At 51.2% G+C, this 12,608-nt stretch overlaps 1 protein-coding gene across 2 annotated transcripts in view; it reads right to left on the bottom strand.

The window, feature by feature from the left end:
- The window catches only part of uba5 (ubiquitin-like modifier activating enzyme 5), a 30,019-nt gene that overhangs the window by 984 nt on the left and 16,427 nt on the right, over window positions 1-12,608 (bottom strand). For both annotated transcript variants that reach the window (XM_055630157.1, XM_055630158.1), the window contains exons 8-11: window positions 10,675-10,802; window positions 6,949-7,084; window positions 3,873-3,954; window positions 1,749-1,855 (exon numbers count right to left, since the gene is read on the bottom strand). In XM_055630157.1, the coding sequence (XP_055486132.1) occupies window positions 1,749-1,855; window positions 3,873-3,954; window positions 6,949-7,084; window positions 10,675-10,802 (453 nt within the window). The remainder of the gene's footprint in view (window positions 1-1,748; window positions 1,856-3,872; window positions 3,955-6,948; window positions 7,085-10,674; window positions 10,803-12,608) is intronic.

Genomic DNA, 12,608 nt, shown 5'->3' with positions numbered 1-12,608 from the left:
TTGAAAGTATCCAGAGAACCGGCCTCCACCGCCCTCTGAGGTAGAGAATTCCACTGATTCACAACTCTGTGTGAAAAGATTTTTCCTCGTCTCCGTTCTAAATGGCTTACTCCTTATTTTTAAACTGGGGCCCCTGGTTCTGGACTCCCCCAACATCAAGAACATGTTTCCTACCTCTAGCGTGTCCAAACCCTTAATAATCCCACAGTTCTCCCACCAGTCTGATTAATTGCATTGTACGCCTCACTGTCACCTTCCCCTCGCTAACATTGATCCGTTCTATATTTTCCTTGAACTTTGTCTTCTTTGATCTCTCCTTTTCACACCTCCCCCTTCCATATCTGTGTGCCACCTTCTCCCTCCGACTCTCAGTCTGAAGAAGGGCCTCGACACGAAACGTCACCCATCATCCTTCCATCCAGAGTTGCAGCGGGTTCGATCCTGACGACGGGTGCTGTCTGTACCGAGTCTGAACTCGTGATCTGCGTGGGTTTTCTCCAAAATCTTCGGTTTCCCCCCCCCCCCCCCCCCCCCCCACCCCACACTGCAATGACATACTGGTGTGTAGGTTAATTGGCTTGGTATATAAATGTAAAATTGTCCTTGGTGTGTGTGTGTGGAGGATAGTGTTAATGTGCGGGGATCGCTGGTCGGTGTGGACTTGGTGGGCTGAAGGGCCTGTTTCCGCGCTGAACTGAACTGAACAATCATTCCTGGGATTATTCTCATAAACCCATTTTTTTAATTCTTTTGAAAGTAATTCCTGCAGTCACCCACTGAGAGTGCAAGAAGAGTTCATACGGTCATAATTGATAATAGAATTAGACCATTCGGCCCATCGTCTACTCTGCCATTCAATCACGGCTGATCTATCTCTCCCTCCTAGCCCCATTCTCCTGCCTTCTCCCCCATCTCCCCTGACACCCGCACTAATCAAGAATGTTAAAGATATCCCCTGACTTGGCCTCCGTCAGCCGTCTGTGGGAATGAATTCCACAGGATCACCACCCTCTGACTAAATAAATTCCTCCTTCCTAAATCTCCTTCCTAAAAGAATGTCCTTTAATTCTGAGGCTGTGACCTCTAGTCCTAGACCAGGGGTCGGCAACCTACGGCCCGCAGGCGGTTTTGTTTTCCACGTACTTATCCGGCCCCCAGACTTCCGTCATCTCCGGTACCTCCCGGGCCCGAGGCCGCGGCGACCAGGCGTGGTGACGCAAGGAGGCCTGCGCTGGCGGCCGCAATGGTGGAGCTGGCGAGCAGCGGCGAGTTCTGGCTGTACCGCATCCTGCGCAAAGCCGCCGGCACGGCCGCGCACCTTCTGTGTCTGGGCTTCACTGTCGGGATCAGGGTTGTCAATCAGCCGGGGGCGGGTGAGCGTGAGTATTTGAGCCTCCGCCTTCAGGACAGAACCAAGGCGATGGTCCGTAGATGCGCCATGTTGGTGAGCGCCCAGTAACTAGGGGCCAGTGCTCCGGGTGGCGTCCTCGAAAGGGGCGGGATCTACGTGAACACATGATAGTTGTGGCCCGCCATCCGCTCACAGACATGCGTCCCGGCCCCTATGCAGAACAAGGTTGCCTGACCCGTCATAGACTCTCCCACTACTGGAAACATCCTCTCCACATCCACTCTATCCGGGTCTTTCACTATTCTGTATGTGTCAATGTGGCTCCCGCCCCCCCTCACTCTTCTAAACTCCAGCGAGTACAGGCCCAGTGTTGTCTAGTATTGATAACTGAACGTACTTGATCGGGCACGGTGTAAGCCACGGTAATTCCCTGCGGTAAATCCGGGACACTTCCCGAAGCCGCCTTCAATTCCTCTTCAGAGATCTCCGAGACCAGCTCAATACCTGGAAAGAAAGACAGGTTGTGCATTTGTATAGCAACTTTGACGCATCATCCCTGGCATCGATGAGCCTCGGAATATCTTTGATCGGACTTTACTAGCTTTATCTGGCACTAAACGTTGTTCACATTATTCACTTATCCTGTATCTGTACACTGTAAATGGCTCGATTGTAATTACGTATTGTTTTTCCGCTGACTGGTTAGCACGCACCAAAAAGCTTTTCACTGTACCTCGGTATAATAAACTAAATAATACGCCGGTACAATAAACTAAACCCTTCATTCCTGGCCCATTAGCCCACGCCTGCACACCACAGCTTAGGTGCACAACCTTTTATCTGGTGTTCCAGAAACCGAAAAGCTCCGAAAACCGGCCATTTTTTCCAGATGTCGTCTGCGCACCAAAGCTCGCGTTTGGCGCCAAACTTGACCCAAAACGACCCACGGTCAACCCAGGTCTGTACTACTGTAGCGGCTGCCTCCTCCCTGGAGACCGGGAGACGCTTAAACATCTGTAAATCATTGCTTAAATGTTAGTCAGTTAGTTTGGAGGGCTTTTATGTGAAGGGGGGTGAAGGGGTAAACTTTAATTCTTAGTCCCCTACCTGGTCGGAGAGGCGGGGAGCGGTCAATGCCTTACCGGGTCGCCGTGTAGTAAGCTCCGCAGCGCTGTGGCCGGTGGGGCTGCGGGAAGCGCCGGTTGTAGCTCCGACCCCGGCAACTCTACCCCTGGCTGCGAGCCGCTCCAAATCCAGCGCGGCCCGCGGCCGGACGCCCAGCTCCGCGAATGTCGGGAGTCGGCGGCGTCGCAGTGCTGGGATACCAGCAGGGAGCGGGCAATGCCTTACCGGGTCGCCGTGCGGCAAGCTCCGGAGCGCTGTGGCCGCCGACACACAACATCGCGGAGCGTCGCTAGATTTGGAGCCGCGCAGCCAGGGGTAGAGTTGCCGGGGTCGGAGCTCCAACCGGCGCCGCCCGCGGCCGGACGGAGCCCCCAGCTCCGCGGCTCCAAATCCAGCGACGCTCCGCGATGTTGTGTGTCGGCGGCCACAGCGCTCCGGAGCTTGCCGCACGGCGACCCGGTAAGGCATTGCCCGCTCCCCGCTGGTATCCCAGCGCTGCGACGCCGCCGACTCCCGACATTCCCGGAGCTGGGATGTCCGGCCGCGGGCCGCGCTGGATTTGGAGCGCCTCGCAGCCAGGGGTAGAGTTGCCGGGGTCGGAGCTACAACCGGCGCCGCCCGCGGCCGGACGGAGCCCCCAGCTCCGCGAGGTTGGGAGTCGCCGACCAGGTAGGGGACTAAGAATTAAAGTTTCCCCCTTCACCCCTACTCCACCACCACCACCACCACATAAAATCCCTCCAAACTAACTGACTAACATTTATGCAATGATTCCCCGGTCTCCGGGGAGGAGGCAGCTGCTCCAGACTTTTCAAGCCGCCCGCGCTACCTACCTAATCTACGCTAAAAATCTTCCATTCTGAAATCCGAAAATGTCCGAAATCCGACAAGTGTCTGGTCCCAAGGCTTTCGGATAAAAGGTTGTGCACCTGTAGTGAAATTCAATTTTTGCATACACAAGCACTTAAGATATCTCTTCGAAGGTAGACAAAAGTGCTGGAGAAACTATGGAGCGCCTATGGAGCGAAGGAAATAGGCAACAGGAGTAGGTCATTCGGCCCCTTCGAGCCAGCACCGCCATTCAATGTGATCATGGCTGATCATCCCCAATCAGTACCCCGTTCCTGCCTTCTCCCCATATCCCTTGACTCCACTATTTATAAGAGCCCTATCTAGCTCTCTCTTGAAAGCATCCAGAGAACCTGCCTCCTCTCTGAGGCAGAGAATTCCACAGACTCACCACTCTGAGAAAAAGTGTTTCTTCGTCTCCGTTCTAAATGGCTTACTCCTTATTCTTAAACTGTGGTCTGTCAGTGTACCCGTGTACACCTGTATCTGACAGGTGAGGTTAAACTCCACTGGGCCTGGCATCGGCCACAGCACAATCTGCACTCACCCCAGTCATTGTCTTCATGTTTCATGTCTTCCTCCTCCTTATCCTCCACTGTTTCTGTCTTTGGTCGTTCCGCTTCTCTTTTCTGTAAGAGATGGGGATGAGAAATTGCAAGAAATCACAGTTAGCGTGCCCATTCCCCTCTGGCGCTCGGCTCCGAACATGACGTTGTGAACTGGGGAGCCAGTGTTCTTTTACAGCTCTGACAACCTCACCCTGTACGCCTCTACACAATCACCCCTCGTCCTCCTGCGCTCCAAGGAATAAAGTCTTCGCCTGTCCAAGTGGTCACGGTGGCGCAGCGGTAGAGTTGCTGCCTGTACAGTGAATGCAGCGCTGGAGACCCGGGTTCGATCCCGACTATGGGCGCTGTCTGTACAGAGTCTGCACGTTCTCCCCATGACCTGTGTGGGTTTTCTCCGAGATCTCCACTTTCCTCCCACACTCCAAAGACGTACGGGTTTGTAGGCTATTTGGCTTGGTATAAATGTAAAACTTGTCCCTAGTGTGTGTGTAGGATAGTGTTAGTGTGCGGGGGATGCTGGTCGGCATGGACCCGGTGGGCCGAAGGGCCAGTTTCTGCGCTGTATCTCCAAACTAAACCTCTCCGGCCACGTCCTTGTAAACCCTCCACCTTTAGTTTAGTTCAGAGACAGTGTGGAGACAGGCCCTTCGGCCCACCGAGTCCCTGCCGACCATCGGTTCTCACTAGTTCCATGTTATCCCAATTTCCCACCCATTACCTACAAACCAGGGGTGATTTACAGAAGCCAATTAACCTTCAAACCTGCACGTCTTATTTCCACGGATGTGGAAGGAAAACCAGAGCATCCAGAGGAACGCGCCTTAAAAATACCCACTGACGAGGCCTCCACAGCCACAGATTCACCACCCTCTAAAGAAATTCCTCCTCGCCTCCCATCCAAATGCGTCCCACTGTACAAAGCCACAGCTCCTTTTCGGAGAAACCTAACGTTCATCATGGGTTTCCCAAGGTCCTCAGGCATGCAGGTGCAGCAGGCAGTGAAGAAAGCGAATGGTATGTTAGCACTCACAGCAAAAGGATTCGAGTATAGGAGCAGGGAGGTTCTGCTGCAGGATCTTGGTGAGACCACACCTGGAGTATTGCGTACAGTTTTGGTCTCCAAATCTGAGGAAGGACATTATTGCCATAGAGGGAGTACAAAGAAGGTTCACCAGACTGATTCCTGGGATGTCAGGACTGTCATATGAAGAAAGGCTGGATAGACTCGGCTTGTACTCACTAGAATTTAGGAGATTGAGGGGGGATCTTATAGAAACTTACAAAATTCTTAAGGGGTTGGACAGGCTAGATGCAGGAAGATTGTTCCCGATGTTGGGGAAGTCCAGGACAAGGGGTCACAGCTTAAGGATAGAGGGGAAATTCTTTAAGACCGAGATGAGAAAAACATTTTTCACACAGAGAGTGGTGAATCTCTGGAACTCTCTGCCACAGAAGGTAGTTGAGGCCAGTTCATTGGCTATATTTAAGAGGGAGATAGATGTGGCCCTTGTGGCTAAAGGGATCAGGGGGTATGGAGAGAAGGCAGGTACGGGATATTGAGTTGGATGATCAGCCATGATCATATTGAATGGCGGTGCAGACTCGAAGCGCCAAATGACCTACTCCTGCACCTATTTTCTATGTATCTATGGTACCAGAGGATATCACAGGGAATGCAAACCAATGTGATCCCAGGAATCAGTGGCACCCTTGTGAGAATAACGTACGATGAGCGTTTGACGACACTGGGCCTGTACTCGCTGGAGTTTAGAAGGATGAGGGGAGGGGGACCTCATTGAAACTTACCGAATAGTGAAAGGCCTGGATAGAGTGGATGTGGAGAGGATGTTTCCACTAGTAAGAGAGTGTAGGACTTGAGGTCACAGCCTCAGAATAAAAGGATGTTCCTATAGGAATAAGAGGAGGAATTTCTTTAGTCAGAGGGCGGTGAATCTGTGGAATTCATTGCCACAGACGGGTGTGGAGGCCATGTCAATGGGTATTTTTAAGGCGGAGATTGATGGATTCTTGATGAGTGGTGGTGTCGGGGTTTATGGGGAAAAGGCAGGAGAATGGGGTTAGGAGGGGGAGATAGATCAGACACGATTGAATGGCGGAGGAGACTTGATGGGCCGAATGGCCAATTTCTGCTCCTATCACCTATGGAACAGGAGCACCCAGAGAAAACCCACGCAGGTCAGGGGGAGAAGGTACAAACTCCGTGCAGACAGTACCCGTAGTCAGGATCAAACCCGGGTCTCTGGCACTGTACCACTGTGCTGCCCCTAATTCTAATTCTGAGGCTGTACCCTCTGGTCCTGGGGGTCCATGGTGTTAGGTAAACTGTTGGGACTGAAGGCAGGTACATCTCCAAGTCCTGATGGTCTGCAGTCTACTGGTTGGCAGACAGGAAGCAAAGAGTAGGAATTAACGGGTCCTTTTCAGAATGGCAGGCAGTGACTAGTGGGATGCCGTAAGGCTCAGTGCTGGGACCCCAGTTGTTTACAATATATATTAACGATTTCGACAAAGGAATTAAATGCGACTTCTCTAAGTTTGTGGATGACACAAAGCTGGGTAGCAGTGTGAGCTGCGATGAGGATGCTATGAGGCTGCAGGGTGACTTGGACAGGTTGGGTGAGTGGGCAGATGCATGGCAGATGCAGTATAATGTGGATAGATGTGAGGTTATCCACTTTGGTGGCAAGAACAGGATGACAGATTATTATCTGAATGGTGTCAGGTTAGAAGAGAAGGTGGAACGAGACCTGGGTGTGCTTGTACATCAGTCACTGAAAGTAGGCATGCAGGTACCGCAGGCAGTGAAGAAAGCTAATGGCATGTTGGCTTTGATTGCAAGAGGATTTGGGTTTAGGAGCAAGGAGGTCCTACTGCAGTTGGACAGGGCAGCAGAACCGCCAGGGATTGAGAGGGGGAAGATAGATCAGCCATGATCGAATGGCGGAGTGGACCAGATGGCCTTATTCTGCTCCTATCACTTATGAACATTGGATAGTAATGGGGTGGTGTGTCTGGCCGCTCGGCCCGTCCCACCTTGTACTGCTCTTGCTGGAGACAGCAGCTCCTGTCATCACATTGCGGGTTTGGCTTCAGCCTCATGGTGGGGAAGAAGTCCTGCATGGCGTTGTACCCCAGGTAGTAACTCACCGAGCCAAAGCCCAACAGATACCTTGCAGAGCAGAAAGGAAACAAAGGGCCGAGTTACTCACTGACACACACACACACAAACGGAAACAGGCCCTTCGTCCCATCCAGTCCGTGCTGACCAGCTATTCCCGCACACTAAAAGGGCTGTCCCACTTGGGCGACCTAATCCGCGAGTTTTGGCGAGTTTGCCCTCGACTCGTACTCGCAGAATGGTCGACACGAGGTCTTTGTAACTTTCCTTTATGCTCGAGAGTAGTCCCCGCGTACTCGAGGCCTCAGCTAGGTCGCGGCGTTTTTCTTCAACATGTTGAAAAATTCCACGAGTAAAAAAGATCACCATGGAAAAAAATCGATATTTTTTTACTCGTAGGTTTAGTCGAAGTAGTTTGGCGTGTTAGTCGTAGGTAATCGAGGGTAGTCGAAGGTAGTCGTAGATAGTCTTCAACATAGTAGAAGGAGGTCTTCAACATGACATTTTTTTCAAACTCTCCTAAACTCGCGTTTAGTGCGACAGCCCTTTAACACAATCCTGCACCCTTTACACATACACAAAGCCAATTAACCTACAAACCTGTAGCATGGGAAGAAAACCAAAGATCTCGGAGCAAACCCGCGCAGGTCATAATAGACAATAGGTGCAGGAGTCGGCCATTCGAGCCAGCACCGCCATTCAATGTGATCGTGGCTGATCATCCACAATCAGTACCCCGCTCCTGCCTTCTCCCCATATCCACTGACTCCGCTATTTTTAAAGCCCTATCTAGCTCCGTCTTGAAAACATCCAGAGAACCGGCCTCCACCGCCCTCGCAGGCAGAGAATTCCACAGACTCGCCACTCTCTGTGAGAAAAAGTGTTTCCTTGTCTCCGTTCTAAATGGCTTACTCCTTATTCTTAAACTGTGGCCCCTGGTTCTGGACTCTCCCATCACGGGGAGAACGTACAAACTCCGTACAGACAGCACCCGCAGTCGGGATCGAACCCGGGTCTGCGGTGCTGCAAGCGCTGTAATAGGTCTGTCCAACTGTACAAGGGAATTCAAGAGCTCTCCCAAGTTAAAAAAAAAATCAAACTCGCGGTAAGCACGTAGAATGTACGTAGCGGGTACGTCGGAGCTCGGGGTCGTCTCTTAGCGGCTCATAACGCTAACAGCAGGTACTCGGTAAAAGCGGTAAGCGGTAAAACTTGTGAAGATTTGAAACGTTGAAAAATGTCCATGAGAGCCCAGAGTACCTACGAGCGGCCATTACCGTAATTCTCCCGAGTTCGAATCAGGGGAAACGCGGTAGAACTCTTGAATTAGCTCGTACAGTGGGACAGGCCCTTAAGGCAGCGACTCTACCGCTGCGCCACCGTGGGACAAGCTGTCAGACCATCTCCCATCCAAACCACCCCCTCCCCTGCAACTGCAGGAGATGCAACACCTGTTCCTTTACTTCCCCACCTTTGCCTCCACCCAGTCCTTTCCAGGTGAGGCAGAGGTTCACCTGCACCTCCTCCAACCTCATCTACTGCATCCGCTGTTCCAGGTGTCAACTTCTGTACAACAGCGAGACAAAGCGCAGGCTCGGCGATCATTTCGCTGAACACCTCCGCTCAGTCCGCCTTAACCTACCTGATCTATCGGTGGCTCAGCAATTTAACTCCCCCTCCCATTCCCAATCTGACCTTTCTGTCCTGGGCCTCCTCCATTGTCAGAGTGAGAGCCAGCGCCAATTGGAGGAACAGCACCTCATATTTCGCTTGGGCAGCTTACACCCCCAGACCATCTCCTCCCCTCCGACCGTTCTACAAAAGCTGCTCCTCTGCATCATTGCATCTCTAAGCCACTCTACACTATTTAGATTTTCAACTAATGCTGAGAAATAGTACACACCCATATGGAAGTTTCTTGTGAAGATACAAAATGCTGGAGTAACTCAGCGGGTCAGGCAGCATCTGTGGAGAACATGGATAGGTGACGTTTCACAGAGTGCTGGAGTAACTCAGCGGGTCAGGCAGCATCTGTGTGTTTGAACACCTGCACTACTGCACCACATAGATTATCGCCAATTAATTGGATTAAACAAGCATGAAAACATGGGCAGTTCTTGAGACTAACGGATGGGTCCTGGGTCGGCATGGGCAAGCTGGGTCGAAGGGCCCGATTCCCTGCTGTACGGCTGTGCGCCTGTGACCTCTGAGTTCCTCAAGCACTTTGTGTTTTACGCAAGATCCCAGCATTCTTGCTATTGAGGGAGTGCAGCGTAGGTTCACCAGGTTAATTCCCGGGATGGCGGGACTGTCATATGCTGAGAGAATGGAGTGGCTGGGCTTGTACACTCTGGAGTTTAGAAGGTACTCGGGCTATTTTTTTTTAACTCGTGGACATTTTTCAACGTCCCTACTTACCTGATGCCCCGAGTTCCCACGGCTGGAATTACAAGCCGCTACCAAACATCTACGGACTCCTACGAGCTCGTTACCGACATTCCCCGAGTTCGAATCAAGGGGAAAACTCGGAAGAGTTCGTGAGTAACTCGGGAAAGTGGGACAGGGCCTTAAGACCTTTACTGGACTGTCTGCAAAAAAATGAATTTCACTGTAATCATAATCATACTTTATTAGCAAAGTATGTTTTTCCACATACGAGTCACTGGTGACACTAAAGTGCCACTGGACCATTGAGGTAGTTGGAGTTAGTATTATAACGATGTTTCAGAGACAATTAGACAGGTACATGGATAGTAGACACAAACTGCTGGAGTAACTCAGTGGGACAGGCAGCATCACTGATGAGAAGGAATGGGTGACGTTTCGGGTCGAGACCCTTCTTCAGACTGATGTTTCGGGATCGAGACCCTTCTTCATACTCATGGATAGGGCAGGTTTGAAGGGATATGGGCCAAACGCAGGCAGTTTGGACTAGTGTAGACGGGACGTGTTGGTCGGCGTGGGCAAGTTGGGCCGAAGGGCCTGTTTCCGAGCGGTGTGAACCCGTGACTCTTAACGACACCAGACTTGGTTTGAAGCGGCGCTGGTTTAAAGATGGGAATGTTTGAAATGAGAGGTCAATAGACAATAGGTGCAGGAGTAGGCCATTCTGCCCTTTGAGCCAGCACCGCCATTCAATGTGATCATGGCTGATCATCCCCAATCACAACCCCGTTCCTGCCTTCTCCCCATATCCCCCGACTCCGCTATTTTTAAGAGCCCTATCTAGCTCTCTCGTACATAGAAGCAAAGAAAATAGGTGCAGGAGGAGGCCATTCGGCTCTTCGAGCCAGCACCGCCATTCATTGGGATCATAGCTGATTGTCCACAATCAATAACCCGTGCCTGCCTTCTCCCCATATCCCTTGATTCCACTAGCCCCTAGAGCTCTATCTAACTCTCTCTTAAATCCGTCCAGTGATTTGGCCTCCACTGACCTCTGTGGCAGGGAATTCCACAAATTCACAACTCTCTGGGTGAAAGCATCTTGAAAGTCAGTGTTCATACCGCTGGGGGTGTAAGCTGCCCACAAGCGAAATATGCGGTGCTGCTCCTGCAATTTGCACTGGGCCTCACTATCTGACAGCGGACGAGGCCCAGAACGAACGAACGGAAAGGGCAGTGTTCTGGTTTGCACTTACTTGAGGACGTTCTGTACCAGGAGGCCGGCCACGATGGCCATGGTCGTGGGCAGGCTGGCAGCGCACACCCCCTCTCGCTTCAAGGTCCTCTCATCAATGTTGGCCGCCACCACCAGGGGGGGTGCACACTGCAACGGCAACAAAGGCCATTGAACAAACCTTGCAACAGTTGTTACATTAAACATACACACAGAGTGCTGGAGTAACTCAACGGGACTGGCAGTGTCTCTGGAGAGAAGGAATGGAAGAAGTTTCAGATCGACAACCTTCTTCGGACCCGAAACGTCACCCATTCCTTCTCTCCAGAGATGCTGCCTGTCCCGTTGAGTTACTCCAGTTTTTTGTGTCTATCTTCGGTTTAAACCAGTATCTGCAGTTCATTCCTGTACCATCTTTAATCAGACTGTATCTTGACCTTACGTTATTCCCTTTATCCTGTATCTGCACACCTCCAGATTCATGGACAGTGTGTGCCCAGCTGTTATCAGGCAACCAAGGTTAATTCCCGGGATGGCGGGACTGTCATATGCTGAGAGAATGGAGCAGCTGGGCTTGTACACTCTGGAGTTTAGAAGGATGAGAGGAGATCTTATTGAAACATATAAGATTATTAAAGGTTTGGACACGCTAGACGCAGGAAACATGTTCCCGAAATTGGGGGAGTGCAGAAACAGGGGCCATACAGTTTAAGAATAAGGGGTAAGCCATTTAGAACGGAGACGAGGAAACACTTTTACTCACAGAGAGTGGTGAGTCTGTGGAATTCTCTGCCTCAGAGGGCGGTGGAGGCCGGTTCTCTGGATACTTTCAAGAGAGAGCTAGATAGCGTTCTTAAAGATAGAGGAGTCAGGGGATATGGGGAGAAGGCAGGAACGGGATACTGATTGGGGATGATCAACCATGATCACATTGAATGGCGGTGCTGGCTCGAAGGGCCGAATGGCCTACTCCTGCACCTATTGTCTATTGTCAAAGAGTTAAACAGATTCACCGCCCTCTTGCCTAAAAAATGTCTCCTCATCCCTTCCTAAAAGAACATCTTTTAATTCTGAGGCTGTGACCTCTAGTCCTAGACTCTCCCACTAGTAGAAACATCCTCTCCACATCCACTCTATCCAGGCCTCTCACTGTTCTGGAAGTTTCAATGAGGTTACCCCCTCATCCTTCCAAACTGCAGCGGGTACAGGCCCAGTGCCGACAAACACTCATCGTATGTTATCCCACTCATTCCTGGGATCATTTGTAAAAATCTTTGTTTTTCATATACACTCCTGGAAAATGTTGCAATTAGTTCCCCAGGTTAATTCCCGGGATAGCGGGACTGTCATATGCTGAGAGAATGGGAGCGGCTGGGCTTGTATACTCTGGAGTTTGGAGGGATTTTATTGAAACATATAAGATTATTAAGAGTTTGGACACGCTGGAGGCAGGAAACATGTTCCCGATGTTGGGGGAGTCCAGAGCCAGGGGCCACAGTTTAAGAATAAAGGGCCTGTCCCACTATACGAGTTTACCCAAGAGCTCTCCCGAGTTACTAGTGGTAAGCACGTAGAATGTACGTAGCGGGTACGTCGGAGCTCGGGACGACTCTTAGTGGCTCGTAACGCTAACGGCAGGTACTCGGGAAACGCAGTAAGCTCGTGAAGTTTTTTTCAACATGATGAAAAATGTCCACGAGAGCCCCGAGTACCTACAAGCGGCTATTACCGTAATTCTCCGAGTTCGAATCAGGGGAAACTCGTGAGAACTCTTGAATTAGCTCCTACAGTGGGACAGGCCGTTAAGTGGGAAGCCATTTAGAACGGAGACGAGGAAACACTTTTTCACACAGAGTGTTGTGAGTCTGTGGAATTCTCTGCCTCAGAGGGCGGTGGAGGCCGGTTCTCTGGATACTTTCAAGAGAGAGCTAAATAATGCTCTTAAAGATAGCGGAG

This window comes from Leucoraja erinacea, unplaced genomic scaffold, assembly GCF_028641065.1.
Source record: "Leucoraja erinacea ecotype New England unplaced genomic scaffold, Leri_hhj_1 Leri_254S, whole genome shotgun sequence".
NCBI lineage: Eukaryota > Metazoa > Chordata > Chondrichthyes > Rajiformes > Rajidae > Leucoraja > Leucoraja erinaceus.
This window is presented reverse-complemented; position numbering and strand designations above follow the sequence as displayed.